The 21,514-nt window shown below is 41.0% G+C and overlaps 1 protein-coding gene across 1 annotated transcript in view; it reads left to right on the top strand.

The window, feature by feature from the left end:
- lman1 (lectin, mannose-binding, 1) overlaps positions 1 to 18,822 on the top strand; it is a 68,776-nt gene extending 49,954 nt beyond the window's left edge. Inside the window, exons 11-13 of the mRNA XM_055631053.1 lie at positions 2,018 to 2,162; positions 7,350 to 7,471; positions 15,879 to 18,822. Coding sequence (XP_055487028.1) covers positions 2,018 to 2,162; positions 7,350 to 7,471; positions 15,879 to 15,915 — 304 coding nt within the window. The 3' untranslated portion in view covers positions 15,916 to 18,822. The remainder of the gene's footprint in view (positions 1 to 2,017; positions 2,163 to 7,349; positions 7,472 to 15,878) is intronic.
- Positions 18,823 to 21,514: the final 2,692 nt, after the last annotated feature.

Raw genomic sequence — 21,514 nt, 5'->3', positions numbered from 1 at the left:
CTGCCTCCACCAACACCCATGGAACTCAGTATTTTTTTTTATTTTTTTTTATTCCTGCACATCTCTTTAAACCTTCATGCTATGTCCTCTGGTCTTTGATATTTCCATCTTGGGGGGGAAAATGGTCTGAATAATTACCATATCTATGCTTTTTGTAATGTTACATTCAAGCTGATCTCACCTCCGGTGTTCGAATGAAATTAATACATCTGTCCAATCTTTATTCTGCTTATAGCTAATACCCTCTAATCCATGCAGCATTTTGATAAACTGCTTCTGCACCCTCCCAAGCTTCCAATTCCTCCCTGTAACAGAATGACGAGAACTGTGCGCAGTATCCAAATTTAGCCTAACCAAAGTCCAATAAAGCTGCATCATGACTTCCTGACCTGTATACTCAATGCCCTAACCACTGAAAGTAAGCATAACATATGCCTCCTTTACCACTCCATTTGGGTTGCCACTTTTTTGGGGCCTCAGGACTTGGAATCCAACATCCCTTTACATAGAATGTGTTTACAGGATTTTTAGCACTTATTATATTGACCTTATGATCAGGATAGTTGTACAAAAGCTGAAAAAATGTTATGATCAACATGGGAGACCTTTTGAACATCCTGCTTGCTTTGCTGGGCATTTTTAAGTTGCATTTAACTCCAGTTATATTACAGTGCTATTAAGTGAAAAGTCCCAATCTGGTTTTGAAGAAAGCTGTTGTCATTATTTCAGTATCTACCAAATTTTACATGTGGAGTTCCACATTTTGATTGGTGATACGTGCAAATGTCGACTTGGTTTCATTTTAATGGGTAATTGCTAGCAGTTCAATCCAGAACTATTGACATTGGTAAACAAAATCCGGACAGACATTTATGGTTTTAATGGCAAAATCTTTAAAGATTTGTTTCTAACCCCTGGTTTATGTTGAATTTGAAAAGTGTAATGAAGAAAGTGATATTTTTGAAAAACAACAAGCGATACTGTTTAGAAGTTGTTTTTAATGAACCTATCTAGAATACAATAAGAAAAGCATGTTCATTTAACTGCTTACAGATTTATGGCAAGCTTTAAGACTGATTTATTGATGTCAAACACAATACCAGGTTATAGTCGTCTATGACAGAATGCTGCTTTTGATTTTAAATTCAATTTTCTTACCGTTGTTTAGCAGTTGCATTATTTTTCAGATAACAGCCGACTACTTTAAAACTTCACTTGAAGTATATGCCAATGCCACGTCAATTGTTATTTATTGCCATTGGAAATTCATTTCTCATTTGCTTGAACACTGCTGTTTGACAAAGTGTGTAGAGATTTATGAGAAACCAATTTGAATGAAATGTATGGTTTCAGACAGATTAACTGTGGAATAGTTCAAAGATCAAATTCATGATTATGTATTACGTTAACAGACAGGGATTAAAAGGCCCAATAAAATTGCCTCTAGCACTCACTTTAATTTACTTTAGACCATTGCACAACCTCACAATGCTGGTATTTGTTAAAATTGTGCATCTTGAAATAAGAAAAAAATTGTTTAATGGGTTTGAACTGTTTAATGCTATAAAATAAACATTTTATAATTCTCTCTGTAGGTAATTGAGTAATAATTGAAGCATCAGTTTAAAATAATTGGATACGGCTTTTCATTTTCAGAATCCGTTTAAGGTAGTTTTCAAACAAAATTGCCCAAGTGAATCAACATTGCAATACAACTTGAGAAACCAAGATACTGTACTCGCTGAAAATACTCAGAAGCTCGGGCATTGTTCATGGAAAAATAAATGTTTTCTGTTTTCAACTTGAAATGTTATTTTGTCGCTTGTTTTGTTACAACGATTAGAAGTTTGTATGAAGATTGATTGTCGCAGTTCATATAGTTGATATTTATCTGGGAAGTCCTGGTCTTACAAAAGTCTCTGTGTAAATTTGAGCTATTTATCTTTGCAAATTTTGAACATTTTAAAAGTGGCCAGCAGTCTTTAACATCTGCTCTGGGATTTGTGTATCTTTTTAGGAATTCGGTAACTAACACTCTGAGTCAAGTAGCTCATCCTCCTGGGGGTGCAACTGGAGGCTATGAAGTGGCTCAACATTTCAATGACATCAAAGAACACCTTCATATTGTAAAAAGAGACCTTGGTGCATTGGTACAGAGAAATGTAAGTTCTTTAAGTCCGATGAACTAACAAAATGTTTTATTGTTCAATGCCTTTTAAATTCTTTCCAAATGTCTAGGTGTAACAATTTTACATAATATAAAAGTTCATACTATAATTATAATAATCAGATGGAGGTGCAGAAAATTATGAAACATTTTTATTTGGTTCACTTCTGGAGTTTAGCTAAAGTTGCAAATTGGTTTGAAATCTTTTAGCATGTGCATATTGTAAAACACCAACAATGTCTATTGAGCAGTTAATTTTCAGTGGAACAACTTCCTCTCTAATAATTGAATACATTGATGATTTATTGAATGGAATTATTTAACTCCCCTTTATACTCCCTCTGTTCGTTTGAATCTTTCTCAATCTTTTGACAAGTTTTATCTGAAGTTCTAGGCAGTAGGACTGCATTCCCCAATTAGAGGGTTAAATAACCTTCTCTTCTTGCACCTGTATATTTTAGTATGACTTCCATCAAAATCCAAAGTATTATGCTGGGAATTGTTGTAAAAACTAGTAGAGCCAAATACCATATAACCATATAACAATTACAGCACTGAAAACAGGCCATCTGAGGCCCTTCAAGTCCGTGCCGAACACTTATTTTCCCCTAGTCCCATCTACCTGCACTCAGACCATAACCTTTCCCGTCCATATACCCATCCAATTTATTTTTAAATGATAAAATCGAACCTGCCTCCACCACTTCCACTGGTAGCTCATTCCACACAGCTACCACTCTCTGAGTAAAGAAGTTCCCCCTCATGTTACCCCTAAACTTCTGTCCCTTAATTCTCAAGTCATGTCCTTTTGTTTGAATCGTCCCTACTCTCAATGGGAAAAACTTATCCACGTCAACTCTGTCTATCCCTCTCATCATTTTAAAGACCTGTATTAAGTCCCCCCCTTAACCTTCTGCGCTCCAAAGAATAAAGACCTAACGTTCAACCTTTCTCTGTAACTTAGTTGCTGAAACCCAGGCAACATTCTAGTAAATCTCCTCTGTACTCTGTCTATTTTGTTGACATCCTTCCTATAATTAGGCAACCAGAATTGTACACCATACTCCAGAATTGGCCTCACAGTACAATTTTAACATTACATACCTACTTCTATACTCAATGCTCTGATTTATAATGGCCAGCACACCAAAAGCTTTCTACACCCTATCTACCTTCAGGGAACTATGCACAGTTATTCCTAGATCCCTCTGTTCAACTGCATTCCTCAGTTCGCTACCATTTACCATGTACGTCCTATTTTGATTTGTCCTGCCAAGATGTTGCAACTAACACTTATCAGCATTAATCTCCATCTGCCATCTTTCAGCCCACTCTTCCAAATGGCCTAAATCTCTCTGTAGACTTTGAAAATCTACTTCATTATCCACAACACCACCTATCTTAGTATCATCTGCATACTTACTAATCCAATTTACCACACCATCATCCAGATCATTGATATACATGACAAACAACAGTGGACCCAACACAGATCCCTGAGGCATCCCACTAGTCACCGGCCTCCAACCTGACAAACAGCCATCCACCATTACTCGCTGGCATCTCCCATTCAGCCACTGTTGAATCCATGTTGCTACTCCACCATTAATACTTAACAATTGAACCTTCTTAACCAACCTTCCATGAGGAACCTTGTCAAAGGCCTTACTGATGTCCATATACACAACATCCACTGCTTTATCCTCATCAAGTTCCCTAGTAACCTCTTCAAAAAATTCAAGAAGATTAGTCAAACATGACCTTCCAGGCATAAATCCATGTTGACTGTTCCTAATCAGACCCTGTTTATCCAGATGCTTATATATATTATCTCTTAGTATCCTTTCCATTAATTTGCCCACCACTGACGTCAAACTAACAGGTCTATAATTGCTAGGTTTCTTATAGAACCCCTTTTAAACAATGGAACAACATGCGCAGTACGCCAATCCTCCAGCACTATTACAGTTTCTAATGACATTTGAGATATTTCTGTCATAGCCCCTGCTATTTCTATACTAACTTCCCTCAATGTCCTTGGGAATATCCTGTCAGGACCTGGAGACTTATCCACTTTTATATTTTTCAAAAGTGTCAATACATCCTCTTCTTTGAATCTCATAGTTTCCATAGCTACTCTACTTGTTTACCTTACCTCACATAATTCAATATCCTTCTCCTTGGTGAATACCGAAGAAAATAAATTGTTCAATATCTACCCCATCTCTTTTGGCTCTGCAGATAGCTGTCCACTCTGACTCTCTAATGGACCAATTTTGTCCCTTGTTATCCTTTTGCTATTAATATAGCTGTAGAAACCCTTTGAATTTACTTTCACCTTACTTGCCAAAGCAACCTCATATCTTTTAGCTTTTCTAATTTCTTTCTTAAGATTATTTTTAAATTCTTTATACTCCTCATGTACCTCATTTACTCCATGCTGCCTATAATTATTGTAGATCTCTCTTTTTCCTTAACCAAGTGTCCAATTTCCCTTGAAAACCTTGGCTCTTTCCAATTTGTACTATTTCCTTTTAACCGAACAGGGACATAAAGATTCTGTACTCTTAAAATTTCAACTTTAAATGTCCTCCATTTCTCTTCTACATCCTTCCCATAAAACAAAATGTCCCAATTCTCTCCTTTTAAATCCTTTCGCATCTCCTCAAAGTTAGCCTTTCTCCAATCAAAAATCTCAACCCTAGGTCCAATTCTGACCCTCTCCATAATTATATTGAAACTAATGTGTTGTGATCACTGGACCCGAAGTGCTCCCCAACGCATACCTCCGCCACCTGACCTGTCTCATTTCCTAACAGGAGGTCCAGCACTGCCCCTTCTCTAGTAGGTACCTCTATATATTGCTGCAAAAAACTATCCTGTACACATTTTCCAAACTCCAAACCATCCAGCCCATTTACAGAATGTGTTTCCCAGTCTATGTGTGGAAAATTGAAATCTCCCACAATCACTACCTTGTGCTTACTACTAATATCTGCTATCTCCTTACATATTTGCTCTTCCAATTCTCGCTCCCCATTTGGCGGTCTATAATACACCCCTATAAGTGTTGCTACACCTTTCTCATTTCTCAGTTCCACCCAAATAGTCTCCCTAGACGAGCCCTCTAATCTATGCTGCCAAAGCACTGCTGTAATTTCTTCCCTGACAAGCAATGCAACACCTCCACCATCTGCCAAGTGTGAAAGGCTTAATGGATGCTTCATACTTCACCCAGCCTGCACCTTGCTTGATCATTGCAGCTGCACAACCTTTTGTGTCACCCATGCTATAGTCAAAATCGAGTTGTGCTGCCACAACTGTCCCACAAAGCACAGTGCAGAAGCCCTTGTACAGAAATAGGGAGCGCTTCCTGAGGACCGTCCCCATCAGGCTCTTTTTTAAGGATTCTGGATGTCTCACATGATCAGATATTTTAATAACTTTTGAAAATGAACGAAAGTGTGACTGAATTGCCCTATGCTAAATCAGGTGATCAAGCAGGATATAGAGCCTATATCAATAGCCTAACTTCATGTTTCTGCACAGTAGTGCTGGAATGCAGAAGTTAAAGATGTGTAGCAGTCCTGTATGAAATTTGCTATCAATGGCAAATCATCATCTGCTCTGATCTCTTGCAGAAATACTATATCTCATCATCCAGTTAGGTATGGTCACACTTGCTTTTGTCCTTTGACATATCTTGAACCAATGAGCACAAACGTCTATATTACTAAATCTCTGTTCTTGACTGCTTTTAGCCTTCTGTACTGCGATTTCCGAGAGAACGCCGCCACCTACGGCCGTCATTTTTGTCCACCTCGCTCAGAGCCCCCCTCCGCCGCATGTGTGCCAAGGATTTTTCCCGTCAATTAATAATGACAGAGATATTAATGTTATTACAAAATTCCCCATTCTCTCTGCTGCCCCTGCTGGCGGCAGGGGGGAGGGAGGGACTATAAAACCAGGAAGTGGTGTGCCTCAATTAATCTCTGCAAGATGGAGTTCTGTCAATTAGTCTCTGTCACTCTGAGCTCTGAATGACACTGCACAAATGTGTACAGCACTGTGAGTGCCCTTAATTTGGTTTGAAAATGAAAATATGGTTAGAGGTAAAAAAGCACTGCCTGCAAATGGTTCTTTGGGTTGAAGTAAAAAGGCTCTCTCTCTCTCTCTCTCTCTCGTCCCCCTCTCTCTCTCTCTCTCTCTCTCTCTCTCGCTCTCTCTCCCTCTCTCTCTCCCTCTCTCTCTCTCTCTCTCTCTCTCTCTCTCTCTCTCTCTCTCTCTCTCTCTCTCTCTCTCTCTCTCTCTCTCTCTCTCTCTCTCTCTCTCTCTCTCTCTCTCTCTCTCTCTCTCTCTCTCTCTCTCTCTCTCTCTCTCTCTCTCTCTCTCTCTCTCTCTCTCTCTCTCTCTCTCTCTCTCTCTCTCTCTCTCTCTCTCTCTCTCTCTCTCTCTCTCTCTCTCTCTCTCTCTCTCTCTCTCTCTCTCTCTCTCTCTCTCTCTCTCTCAAAAGGAGCAAATTAATAATAATATAATATCAAGGGGGGTAATTAGCGTGAGTGCAGGGGGGGGGATAGTTAGTGTGGGACGCTACATGCCGCCTCCCCCCCCCCCCACAACCGCACGTTGGGGGAACAGACCCTTGGGGCTGCACATGGTCTAGTTTTAGATACATTCTATTGAAAGATTTTCAATACAGGCTCTATGGAAAAACAGGATACAAGATTTGTGATGAACACAGCATCTTACAATCTTGACTGGTTTATTTTTCCTTCCAACAAAGGAGGCAGCCATTTGGCTCATTGTGTCTATGGCTGCTTCTGCACATATTGTGATCTCCCACTTATTTCACTTCAACCTAGTCTCATACATGCCCATTTTTAAAAGAAAAACCCAGATTCTCTCTCTCAGCAGCTATTTAACCTTGCAACCAGTTCAACTTAGGAGTGTGTTAGTTAAGCAGAGCACCTGGAGGGAAGCCCATGTAATCACAGGGAACATACAAACTCCTCACAGAGAGCAAAAGTAGGTCAATCAAACTTGCTTCTAGAGCTGTTCGGTATTGACAAGTGCAGTTGACCAGATCATCCCTTAACATTTCATGAAACTGTGCTACCAGAGAATGATTTCACTGTATATTGGCAAATGTCTTAATTCATCACTATTGTTTTTTTTTTCACAGGTAAATATTGAGAAGCCTAAATGCCCAGAATTACCCCCATTCCCATCATGTTTATCTTCAACACATTTCTTCATGTTTGTGGCCTTTCAAACAGTATTGTTTATTGGTTATATAATGTATAGGTAAGTATAAGTTATATTGATGAAGTAGGTTTTATTATTAGCTTGTAATGCTTCTAAGAATGTAAATGGCGAAGTTTAATTAAGTTGAAGAAATTAATGTGAAGTACACAACATTCACTAGCACTAATTTTGTTTTAGCTAAATGCTGATAAGATCGGTATTATTGTTCTAAGTCAGCATTAGATATGCCATTTATTGTCACTATACATGTACAGTGAACATGAAAGCTGCTCGTACTCAGTGCATACATACAATTTAGCACAAAAAAACAAGAAACAGAAAAAACAAAAAAACAGAAGGGAGAAGGGGGGGGGGGATGGGGGCGGGAATAGGTGCACAATTTCTGCGGCGCTACATACATATATACAGATGGAAGTCCGTGTTGGGCAGTGAAGTCAGTGCATGTGTGAATTAGAATTAATAGTAGTTATAATTCTCGGAAAGCAACTATGCCTGAGTCTATTTGTCCTGGATTTGATGCACCTATAGCGCCTTCCAGAGGGCAGCAGGTCGAACAGTCCAAACGCAAGATGGGAGCTGTCTTTGATGATCTTCTTTGCCCTGCTAAGGCAGCGGGAGGTGTAGATGTCCATCAGGGAGGGGAGAGGGCAGCCAATGATCCTCTGCGCTGTCCTAGTTACCCTCTGAAGCCTCTCCCTGTCTGCCATGGTGCAGCTGCCATACCATGCTGTAATGCAGTATGTCAGCAGGCTCTCGATGGACGAGCGGTAAAAGGTCAGCAGCAGGTTAGAGTCCAGGTTGTGCTTCCTGAGGACCCTCAGGAAGTGCAGCCGCTGCTGAGCCTTCTTGATGACCGCTGTCGTGTTGTCCGTCCAGGAGATATCAGCAGCGATATGGACGCCGAGAAACCGGAAGGTGTTGACCCTCTCCACACACTCGCCGTTGATGTGTAGGGGGGCTAAGTCGGTGCTGTGCCTCCTGAAGTCGACAATGAGCTCTTTTGTTTTCCTGGTGTTCAGAGCCAGATTGTTTTCTGAGCACCAAGTTGTCAACTTCATTATTGCTGTTATTAAAGTTGAATATAATGGATTAATCTTTTATCCACACATTTTGTATTTTTCCTAATGGCATAAAGTTAGAAAAAATGTTGTTAAGTAACTAATACTTCATGATCATAGAAACATAGAAAATAGGTGCAGGAGTAAGGCCATTCGGCCCTTCGATCATGATCATGTTGAATAGTGTTCGCAAATCACATAACATGGTACTTTGAATGAGTTGGTTGAAGAATTAAATGTTTGTGTGAAATCTAGTTAGAAACACAATGTCCAGAACATGAGACGGTCAAGTTTGCATTTTCCAAATAACCTTTAAGATCCTGTTTTAGACATTATCTCTACCACTAGTTTGTTTCTTCAGTGCAATTTTGGTCTCCTAATTTGAGGAAAGACATATTGTTATTGAGGGAGTGCAGCGTAGGTTCATCAGGTTAATTCTTGGGATGGCGGGACTGACATATGATGAAAGAATGGGTCGACTGGGCTTGTATTCTCTGGAATTTAGATGGATGAGAGGGAATCTTATAGAAACATATAAAATTCTTAAAGGATTGGACTGGCTAGAAGCAGGAAAAATGTCCCAATGTTGGGTGAGTCCAGAACCAGGGGTCTCAGTTTAAAAATAAGTGGCAGGCCATTTAGGACTGAGATGAGGAAAAACATTTTCACCCAGAGTTGTGAATCTGTGGAATTCTCTGCCACAGGAGGCAGTGGAGGCCAATTCACTGGATGTTTTCAAGAGAGAGTTAGATTCAGCTCTAGGGGCTAAAGGAATCGAGGGATGTGGGGGGGAAAAGCAGGGACGGGGTCCTGATTTTAGATGATCCGCCATAATCATATTGAGTGGCGGTGCTGGCTCAAAGGGCAGAATAGCCTACTCCTGCACCTATTTTTCTATGTTTTCTATGTAAGCTATAGCAGCTTTAAAAAAAAAAAGCTTGCAACCACTTTCTTGAGGGCAATTAGGGATGGACTATAAATACTTGTGATTTCTTCCTACCACAAAATATTTTAAAACTGTATTTTGTGACAAGTAATTTTTGTCAAAAAATCCTGAAAATTAAAGAACTATATTTTCTCTATTACTTCTGTATACCACCATGCAGAACTCACTGACTTCATCAACTTCACGGCTAATTTTCATCCTGCATTCAAATTCACTTGGACCATTTCTGACATCTCCCTATCGTTTCTGGATCTCGTCATCTCCTACACAGGAGACTGACTATTGACCGACATCTACGACAAACCTACTGACTCCCATAGCTATCTACACAACACGTCTTCCCACCCTGCTTCCTGTAAAGACGCTATCCCTTACACCCAGTTCCCTCGTCTAAGCCGCAATGCGCTCAGGATGAGGTTTTCCATACTAGATCATCGGAGATGTCCTTATTCTTTAGGAAACAGGGGTTCCCCTCTTCCATTATAGATGATGCTCTCATTAGGGTCTCTTCGATATCCCACAGCTCTGCTCTTGCTCCCCATTCGCAACAAGAACAGAGTCCCCCTTGTCCTCACCTTCCACCCCATCAGCAGTCGCATACAGCATATAATCCTCCAACACTTTTGCCACATATAATAACCATATAACAATTACAGCACGGAAACAGGCCCTCTCGACCCTTCTAGTCCGTGCCGCCGAACACATAATCTCCCCTAGTCCCATATACCTGCGCTCAGACCATAACCCTCCATTCCCTTCCCATCCATATAACTATCCAATTTATTTTTAAATGATAAAAAACAAACCTGCCTCCACCACCTTCACTGGAAGCTCATTCCACACAGCTACCACTCTCTGAGTAAAGAAGTTCCCCCTCATTACCCCTAAACTTCAGTCCCTTAATTCTCAAGTCATGTCCCCTTGTTTGAATCTTCCCTACTCTCAGTGGGAAAACTGTCCACCTCCAACAGGATCCCACGCTGGACACATCTTCCCATTTCCACCCCTTTCTGCTTTACGCACAGACTGTTCCCTCTACAACTGCCTGGTCAACTCGTCCCTTCCCACACCACCACCTCCCCATGTACATTCCCCTGCAACTGCAAGAGATGCAACACCTGTCCCTTTACCTCCCCCCCCTCGACTCCATCCAAGGACCCTGACAGTCTTTACAGGTGAGGCAGAGGTTCACTTGCACCTCCTCCAATCTCATCTACTGTATCCGCTGTTCCAGATGTCAACTTCTGTACATCGGCGAGACCAAGCGCAGGCTCAGCAATCATTTTGCTGAACACCTCCGCTTAGTCTGCCTTAACCTACCTGATCTCCTGGTTGCTCAGCACTAACTCCCCCTCCCATTCCCAATCTGACTTTTCTGTCCTGGGCCTCCTCCATTGTCAGAGTGAGGCCCAGTGCAAATTGGAGGATCAGCACTTCATATTTTGCTTAGGTAGCTTACACCCCAGTGGTATGAACATTGACTTCTCTAACTTCAAATAGCCCTTGCTTTCCCTCTCTCTCCATCCCTTCTCCATCCCAGTTCTCCCACCAGTCTTGGTGTCTCCGACTACATTCTATCTCTGTCCCACCTACTCCCCTGACATCAGTCTGAAGAAGCCCGAAACGTCACCCATTCCTTCTCTCCAGAAATGCTGCTTGTTCTGCTGAGTTACTCCAGCATTTTGCGATCTCCTGTATTACTTTTCAGCCTAATTTTTGAAGGAGCATTTGAATTGGTTTGCACAGCATGACTTGCTACTCCTAAACTTATCTGACTACCCTGGAAATAATATCAAGCACTCTCTGGCAATGATGGGTATATGGAATGACCTGCCAGAGAAGGTAGTTGAGGCAAGTACGATAACATTAAAGACTCTTGGACTACGAAAGGTTTAGAGGGATATGGGTCTAGCTTAAATTGAACACCTTTGTCAGCATAGGCGAGTTGGGCCATAGTGCAGAGACATAATTGCAAAAGGACCAGGACTGGGAACTGAATATTCAAGGGTGTATGTCCTATCGAAAAGACAGACAGGTGGGCAGAGGGGGTGAGGTAGTTCTGTTGGTGAGGAATGAAATTCAGTCCTTTGCGAGGGGTGACATAGAATCGGGAGATGTAGAGTCAGTAAGCATAGAATTAAGGAATCGTAAGGATAAAAACACCACAGTGGGAGTTATCAACAAGCCCCCAAACAGTAGCCTGGATATACCCCAGAGGGATGACAGTGGAACAACAATGGCAGGAATTTCTGGGTGTAATACAGAAGGTGCAGGATCAGTTCATTCCAAAGAGGAAGAAAGATTCTTAAGGGGAGTAAGGGGTGACCGTGGCTGACAAGGGAAGTCAAGGACAGTATTAAAAATAAAAGAGAAGTGGTATAACATAGCAAAGATGAGCAGGAAGCCAGATGATTGGGAAACTTTTAAAGAGCAACAGAAGATAACTTAAAAGGCAATACGGCGAGAAAAGATGAGGTACGAAGGTCAGCTAGCAAAGAATATAAAGGAGGATAGTAAAAGCTTCTTTAGGTATGTGAAGAGCAAAAAAATAGTTTAGACCCTAGTTGGACCCTTGAAGACCGAAACAGGTGAATTTATTATGGGGATCAAGGTAATGGCAGACGAGTTGAACAGGTACTTTGTTTGTGTCTTCCTTAGTGAAGACAGATCCAATCTCCCAGATGTACTAGTGGCCAGAGGATGGAGGAACTGAAGGAAATTCACATTAGGCACAAAATTGTGTTGGGTAGACTGATGGGACTGAAAGCTGATAAATCCACAGGGCTTGATGGTCTGCATCCCAGGGTACTTAAGGAAGTGTCTCTGGAAATCTCAGATGTGTTGGTGATAATTTTCCAATGTTCTATAGATTCTGGATCAGTTCCTGTGGATTGGAGGGTAGCTAATGTTATCTCACTTTTTAAGAAAGGCGGGAGAGAGAAAACAGGGAATTATAGACCAGTTAGCATGACGTTGGTGGTGGGGAAGATGCTGGAGTCAATTATATCAGATGAAATCGCGGCACATTTGGATGGCAGTAACAGGATCGGCGTGGGTCAGCATAGATTTACGAAGGGGAAATCATGCTTGACTAATCTTCTGGAATTTTTTGAGGATGTTACTACGAAAATGACAAGGGAGAGCCAGTGGATGTAGTGTACCTGGACTTTCAGAAAGCCTTTATGGACCCACATCGGAGATTAGTGGGCAAAATTAGAGTACATGGTATTAGGGGTAGGGTACTGACATGGATTGAAAATTGGTTGACAGACAGAAAACAGAGTAGGGATTAACGGGTCCCTCTCAGAATGGCAGGCAGTGACTAGTGGGGTACTGCAAGGCTCGGTGTTGGGACCGCAGCTATTTACAATATGCATTAATGATTTAGATGAAGGGATTAAAAGTAACATTAGCAAATTTGCAGATGACACAAAACTGGGTGGCAGTGTGAACTGTGAGGAGGATGCTATGAGGATGCAGGGTGACTTCACAAGTTGGGTGAGTGGGCAGATGCATGGCAGATGCAGTTTAATGTGGATAAATGAGTTTATCCACTTTGGTGGCAAAAACACTATCTGAATGGTGTCAATTTGGTAAAAGGGGAAGTACAACGAGACCTGGGGGTATTTGTTCATCACATTCAGTCACTGAAAGTAACAGTAAGCAGTGAAGAAAGCTAATGGCATATTTGCCTTCACAGCAAGGGTGTTGTATAGGAGCAAAGAGATCCTTCTGCAGTTGTACAGAACCCTGGTGAGGCCACACCTGGAGTATTGTGTGCAGGTTTGGTCTCCAAATTTGATGAAAGATATTCTTGCTATTGAGGGAGTGCAGTGTAGGTTCACAGGTTAATTCCGGGGATGGCAGGACTGTTATATGTTGAGAGAATGGAACGACTGGCCTTGTATACACTGGAATTTGGAAGGATGAGAGGGGATTTTATTGAAACATATAACATTATTAAGGGTTTGGACACGCTAGAGACAGGAAATATGTTCCCAATGATGGGGGAGTCCAGAACCAAGGGCCACAGTTTAAGAATAAGTGGTAGGCCATTTAGAACGGAGATGAGGAAAAACTTTCACCCAGAGAGTTGTGAATCTGGAATTCTCTGCCTCGGAAGGCAGTGGAGGCCAATTCTCTGGATGCTTTCAAGAGAGTTAGATAGAGCTCTTAAAGATAGCGGAGTCAAGTGATATGGGGAGAAGGCAGAAACAGGGTACTGATTGTGGATGATCAGCCATGATCACAGTGAATGGTGGTGCTGGCATGAAGGGCCGAATGGCCTACTCCTGCACCTATTGTCTATTGCATATTTCCACGCTCACTCTCCTGCAATGAATAATAGACCTATAAACCACCGATTAACTTAACTATCTGAATTTATATGATATCAATATTTCTGTTAATTTTGTGTTTATAAAGCTCTAAATATACGAACCAAACATCACAAATATCTTACTGCATGACAGCTGTTTGAAATATCCCAATTAGTCTTGATGTCGTGGAATATTTATCCTTTTTATTCACTAACCTGTTTTTCTATGTTGTGGTTATTCTGTTACGACTGGAATCAGTTGGTGAAGATAAATTAATTTGCCATATATAATATCCTATTTTATCTGTAGTAAAGTTACTGTTCATCCTGTTCTTTGACCTTCTTTCCGCTGTGAATAAAGTTGTGGTTTATATCCCTTTTGCTGCCCTCTGATTTTATCATTTTTCCATTAATGCATTTTTTAGCTATCTCTTTCTTTGCCTTCAATATAAATGTCAATGTTTTTATTTTAGTTTCACTTTATCTTTTTAAACTATTTGAGTTAAATTTGCACGTGAATAATTTATGCAGTACTGTAACCTTGTTGATGAAGGATTTTTGTTAAAAAAAAAGGCCAACTAGTCATTGTTCAATAAAAGTTTAAATTAGAACACTAATTAGAAGATTAGTGGAATTTTTTAAATAGGCACCTGTATATATTTTACAAGGGTACTAGCATACACTGACCCAATTTCTAATCCTAAGAAATTACTAATATTATTTACAGAAAATATGGAAAAAATGTAGCAGGTTTGACATCATCTGTGGAAAAAAAACAATTAATCTTTCAGGTTTGCACCTGTCAGATGCACTCAGGGGCTCTGAGTGGTAGAGGAGAAGCCATAGTTAAAGAAGGAAGGCATTTCAGAAGCACCTGTGCGGAATAATTCCACATCAGTCATTCCGTTCTCTTAATTTTTCCATTGCAATTGCTCTGGTAAAATATTCCACACATGTACCTCTCAAATGTCTTAATTCCTCAACTGTGACTTTCCTGCTATTGTAGTCCTTGACCGCCTCCATTGCCCACACTTTGCTCCCATCCCTTCTCCTAAGTGGAGTGAAATCAGAGTTCCCCAGGCGTTATCCTTTCCACCAGACCAGTTTCTGTATTCTACGAATTGCTATTTCAATTTCTGCCAGTTCCAACAAGATTCCACCACAAGGTACATGTTCCCCTCCCCTTTTAGTTTTTCAAAGGGATCACTCACTCCCTCTGCAACTCCTTGGTTTGCTCTTCCATTCTGCCTACCACTTCCCATCAGGTGGCACTTTCTCATGCAGTTGCCAGATATAGAACACTTGGCCTTTCACCTTCCTTTTACCCCATCCGGAATCCCAAAAACTGTTTCCGGGTGAAGCAGCACTTCACTTGCACTAACAACCTATAGGCAACAAATACTCGGACAGAGAAGCTTAATCTTAACTGCCCCATTCATTGCCTCACCCTATCGGATACATTCCCTTTAATCTTTATTCACCCTCTTCCTACCTTCTCTGGTAGTAAACTAACATTTCTCTCTTTCCCCATGCTGATGAAGAACACAGACACAGTGTTACCGGTTTCTTGTTCCATACATGCTGTCTGACCTGTTTTTTCCCCGGTGTTTTGTTTTTCACATTTGCATTTTTTGTTTTGGCGCAGTAGTAAACTTGCTGCCTTACAGTGCCAAAGACCCGAGTTCGATCCTGGCTATGGTTGCTGTCTCTGCATGGAGTTTGTACGTTGTCCCTGTGACCACATATGTTTTCTCCAGGTGCTCTGGTTTCCTCCCACATTTCAAAGCCTTGTAGGTTTGTAGGTAATTTGGCTTCTGTAAATTGTAAATTATTCTGTAGGATAGAACTATTGAATGGGTCTGTATGGACTCCGTGGGCTAATGGGCCTGTATCCACACTGTATCTCTAAAATAAACTAAATTGGCATCTGAAAACATGAATACAATTTAACTAATTTAGGTCACAACGTCAGGAATAGAACAATTCTTCTGAGCAAGTAAACATTCCCCTTTCAAGCAGCTGCAGGGAACGGTGTGCCTTTTTTTTTCCTACATCGATCAGTTCCGTAGGCTGTACAATCTTACATTTGTTTCATGTATTAATGATTATTCCTTTCTCCCACAGGAGCCAGCAAGAAGCAGCCGCAAAGAAGTTCTTTTGATGCTACTGTTCTTAGTTTTTACTTTGTTAGTGTCCTGGAATGAAACAAAGGAAAACTGTAAATGATTTTTAAAACAAAAAATATTTTTCGACAAACTAAGTTATTGGGGTATGTTTTTCCTTGAATTGCAAAAGTTATTTTGTGCACACAAATTATTTTTCTACAGCTAAAGATGAAGCTGTGGGCAGTTAATTTTTTTGAATTCTGCATTATGGAGTCACAATGTTACAGAAGAATGAAATGGATGTTTACATGATAAGTAAAGCAATAACTAAGAATGGCAATTTATGTTTTCTGGAGCTGTGAGTTAATGAAGGCGACATAAAAATATTTGGGTGCTCATAACCATTGGTTCTTTTTTTTTTTACATGCATGTTGTGTCCCTTGTTTGTGCCTTTTCAAAAGCTTCAATCAAATCACATGATTTTCTGACCTTGTTCATCTCGGCTTTATTCCATGAAGTCTGTTTTGTTCATTGTGATCCTTTTTAGTCATAGTCACAGAGTGATACAGTGTGGAAACAGGCCCTTCGGCCCAACTCTCCCACACCAGCCAAAAATGTCCCAGCTACCCTAATCCCACTTGCCTGTGCTTGGTCTATATCAGTCCTATCCATGTACCTGTCTAATTGTTTCTTACACGATGGGATAGTCTCAGCCTCAACTACCTCCTCTGGCAGCTTGTTCCATACAGCCACCACCCTTTGTGTGAAAAAGTTACACCTCCGATTCCTATTAAATCATTTCCCCTTCACCCTATGTCATCCGGTCCTTGATCCCCTACACTGGGCAAAAGATTCTGTGCATCTACCCAATCTATTCCTCTCATGATTTTGTATACCTCTGTAAGACCTCCCCTCATCCTCCTGTGCTCCATGGAATAGAGACCCAGCCTACTCAACCTTTCCCTATAGCTCACACCCTCTATTCCTGGCAACATCCTCGTAAATCTTTTCTGAACCCTTTCAAGCTTGACAATATCTTTCCTATAACATGGTGTCCAGAACTAAACATACTATTCTAAATGCAGTCTCACCAACATCTTATACAACTGCAACATGACCTCCCAACTGCTATACTCTGACTGTTGAAGGCCAAAGTGCCAAAACCCTTTAGACCACCTTACCTACCTGTGACTCGACCTTCAAGGAACCAAGCACTTGTACTTCGAGATCCCTCTGCTCTACAACACTACCCAACCATTTACTGTGTAGGTCCTGCCCTTGTTCAATGTCCCAAAATGCAACACCTCACACTTTTCTGTATTAAATTCCATCAACCATTCCTCCGCCCACCTGGCCAATCGATCCAGTTCCTGCTGCAATCTTTCACAACCGTCTGCATTATCTGCAAAACCTTTTGTATCATCAGCAAACTTGCTAATCAAGCCCTGTCTGTTCTCATCCAAATCATTGATGTAGATGACAAACAATAACGGGCCCAGCACCGAATCCTGAGGCACACTTAAAGTTGCTTGTAATTCAAATTAAATTGGCTTCATTCTTACATTTATAACCTAGACCCAGTGACTTTTTGCCAATAACTTTCATATGTGAGAAATTTGCCTTTTTTTCCCTCAAATTCAGTTCTCAGTAAAGCCCCAAATATTCTGGAAATGATTATTACTCTTGTATCTGGAAAGAACTTCTGGCACATTTTCTCTCCCTTCTTAATGGGATGCAGGAAAAAAACTGCCCAAAATACATTAGAATTATATATATAATGGAAATAAACCAAAAGTCTGCTTGTCTGTTGTCTCTCTCATCTATGCATCCTGGCTGTTTTTAATTGATGTGCTTAATTTTGTTTTTAAACTTTTCTTTACTTTTCAAATCCACAGTCTTCCCCTGCCCTGTGTCCTCATGTTTTAAAGTCCAGATTAATTTCATGTCATTTGTTTTCAACTCTTTCTAGCTGTTAGTTACGACATGAACTTATTGCCTTTCTGTTGTTCTGCAATTTGTTTTTGAAACTCCCTCCTCTAAACAATCAGATTTTCGCTTGGGCCATCTGTTATTCTGAAAGAACAATGAACATCAGTGGTCTGAAGCTTGAGAAGTTGGTCTCAATGTCTGTCCGATATAAAGTAATTGATTTTGATTTCCATTCTTATGGCCACTCGGGTCTCAACATTTTAGAGCATTTGATGAACAACCAATTACTTCAAAATGTTAACTCAAATGTTTGCAAACAGTAAGGTTCCACAATATTGTTCAAACTTTATTCTTATTTAATTTGCATGGAGACTCATTCCAGTAGCGAATGTTATATGCAAGACCTAAAGTATGTATTTTAATTAAATGCATGAAAGAGGCATGGTCTGATAGTCAAGTGTGCATTTGAATATACAGATCAGTATTGAGGTCAGTCAAGGTGAAGACCCAAAAGTAATACATTGGGATGCTTGAATGCACAAAGTTATCTGATGAATAGGTCTTTCCGCCCCAGTGTGCACATGTAAATAATTGTGAGATTTGAACTTCAGATGGGACTCTTTCCTAAGCTTAACAATTGCATGCTCGTTCTGCTAAACTGGGGATGTACTTTGAATTACAGGGGACTAGAGAAGTTTTGCTTCCTAAGTGTCTTGACCTACCATATGCGAAGCAGTGTAATCCATCCATGCACCAGTTGCTTGTATGGATTGTTGGTTATCTATCATTTCAAAGGTAGAAGATAATTGTTTATAATAATAGGCACTTGACAGTCATCAGCAAAGTTTCCTGAAAATCATGTTTTTTATTCGTCTCTACCAACGGAAAGAAAACACAATTTATATTTGAATGTTGAGAGACTTTAATCACCCAGCTATGAATAATGTTTTAATGAAAATATCTTGTCATAGTAAATGATAAAATGGTTGAACATTATTAAAACTGTTTGTTTGAAATTAAAGTTTAACAAAGGCTTCCAAGATTAATTCCTTTTGCTCGGTTTCTTGAATCATTCTCTCCTTTAAAAACCTATGAACTGCAGCAACAATGTCGGTCTCCCAATTAAATTGGAATTCTCCTGTGAACTCGTAATACAAAGGTTGGATGAACAATACATTTGTAAAATATGATCTGCTCTTGAGGTTTAAGAGGAAAAGAACTTCAGATTCTACAGTGCTAAGCATCCTTTTCATCCTCAATGTCTCAAAGTGAATCAGCGGATATCCTACCCATCATTTATTATTATGGCAGTGTGCAATATTCCAATTATTTATTTAAAAATGCATCTAAACAATTTGTTCCTGCATGTACAGTACATATGCATGTTCCTGTAAGTAAAAAGGCAATTGTGTTGCTGGAGGTGTATGGGATTGAGGAGCATGCTTAAGAAATTTGGGAGTGCAATCAGATATTTGGGTTCAGGTCAGGAAAAACGAGACGTGTCAGTTATAGGTAGCTGGGATCACATGGCTCCCTGGAAGAGTATATGGCATTAAGAAGCCTACTTGAGGAAATCAGGAGGACAAAGGGGGGGCATGGGATAGCACTGACAGATAAGATTAAGGAAAATCCAAAGAAAAGTATATAGAGGGGAAAAATAGTAACTTGAGAGAGAAAAGGGAACTTAGAAAAAACTAAGTGGTAATCTATATGCGGAGCCACAATGAATATTTCACCTGTTTTTACAGTTTTTAAACTGGAAGCAGGTCCTTCGGCCCACCAAGCCTGTATTGACCAGCAATACCCGCATACTAACACTATCCTGCACACAAGGGACAATTTACAATTTTACAAACCCAATTAGCTTATAAGCAATTATGTCTTTGGAGTGTGAGAGGAAACCAGAGAACCAAAAAAAAACCCACGGAGGTCATGGGAAGAACGTACAGACAGTACCAATAGGCAGAAGTTTAGATTACATGGGATGCCAGATTACACTGTTGGCGATTGCTGCCTCATACAGAATTTGCTTCACGACAGTGGTGGTGAATGGCTGTTTTTCGGACTGGATCAGTGCTGGGCCTATTACTGAGTCATTTACTACAACAATTTGGAAGAGAATGTATATGGTGTGATTAGTGAGTTTGCAGGTGACACTAAAATAAGTGGTATTGTAGACTGAAGGTGGTTATCAAAAATGATAGCAAAATATGAATCAGCCTGACAAGTGGGCTGGAGGAACAGCTAGGGGTGGAAGATTGCAACCTTCACGTGATCTGCCCCGTTTTGGCGAATGCAATCAACCCAGCGTGCACAATCAAATAGAACAAGTTGTCCTACAACTTTAGGCTGTGCACGCCATACGCAAGAAGAAGAAGAAGAAGGAACAGCTAAAGGAGATCAAATCAAATAAGTGAATGAATGAATACTTCTGTCACATGTGACAAGCCACAATGAAAAACTTTTACCCAAGGTATGCAAATAGTCACCTATAAAGGGCACTTGCAAAGTACCCTGTGCCAGCCCCCCTCCCCCCCCTCCAAATGGCGGTCCCCCCATGTCCGGTCCACCTTTGTTCCTTCTCCCGGCAACTGCGTCCTCACTTCACCATCCTCGTCCGTCGGTCGACACCATCATCGACTGCCCCACTGACCTCTCCATTATCGCTGTCGGGTCCTCTGCGGCGCCGACCCAGGCTCAAGCCGTGGGTTCCGCAGACCTAGTTGGCCACAGGCTTCATCGACTTGCACTGCGAGGCTCCACCTCCGACACCCCAGAAGGCGTCCGGTGAGGTGTTGCACTTTGGGAGGTTAAACTAGGGTAGGATCTTCACAGTGAATAATAAGACCCTGGGGAGTGTTGAAAGGCAGTGGGCTCTCAGAGTGCAAGTACATAGTTCTATGAAAATAGCATCACAGAGAGATAGGATGGTGAAGAAGGCTTTTACAGGGTTGGCCTTTTAGGGACTTGAGTATAGAAGTCAGGGTGCTTATGTTACAGTTGTGCAAGCCATTGGTGAGGCTTGAGGTATTGTGTTCAGTCCTGGTCACCCTGCTGCAGCTAGATGCTGCCTTACCCACTGAGTTTCTCCAGCATTTTTGTCTACCTGCTGTAGGAAAGATTCACTTTAGTGGAAATGAGTGAAGCAAAGGTGCATGAGGATGTTACCAGGACTCAAAGGCATAAGCAATACACTGAACTAGCCCTCTGGCACACAATGTCCCAGCCAAACATGATGCCAAGGAAAACTAATCTCCTTTGCCTGTGGGCGATCTATTTCCCTCCATTTCCTTCATACCCATGTGCCTATTTAAACAGCTCTTGCATGCCACTATTGTATCTACCTCCACCAACACTGGCAACATGTTCTAGACACCCGCAACTGTGTATATCCAGCTGTCTATCTATATATCTATAAAACTCTGGGGCTATCCGTCCGGCTGCCATCCGGATCCGTTTCTGCCTTTTGATTCATGCCCGATACTCGCAGATGTCCAATGGGAATGGCTGATGCTCGCAGATGTCCAATCGGAATGGATCCATTTGCATGTACGGCTGCCGGCTGCATTTCTTCCTTTGATTCATTGCCACGCCCAATCCAGCCACTCAATCTCCGAGATCTTTTCCATTTCGGTCCGCTCCTCATTACATTTCGTCATGTTGAAGTACATATTTTTAATCAAATCCTTTTCCCCCCCACCCCCAAGTATTTCAAAAATGAACTGG

This window comes from Leucoraja erinacea, chromosome 1 (genome assembly GCF_028641065.1).
Source record: "Leucoraja erinacea ecotype New England chromosome 1, Leri_hhj_1, whole genome shotgun sequence".
NCBI classification, from domain to species: Eukaryota; Metazoa; Chordata; class Chondrichthyes; order Rajiformes; family Rajidae; genus Leucoraja; species Leucoraja erinaceus.
This window is presented reverse-complemented; position numbering and strand designations above follow the sequence as displayed.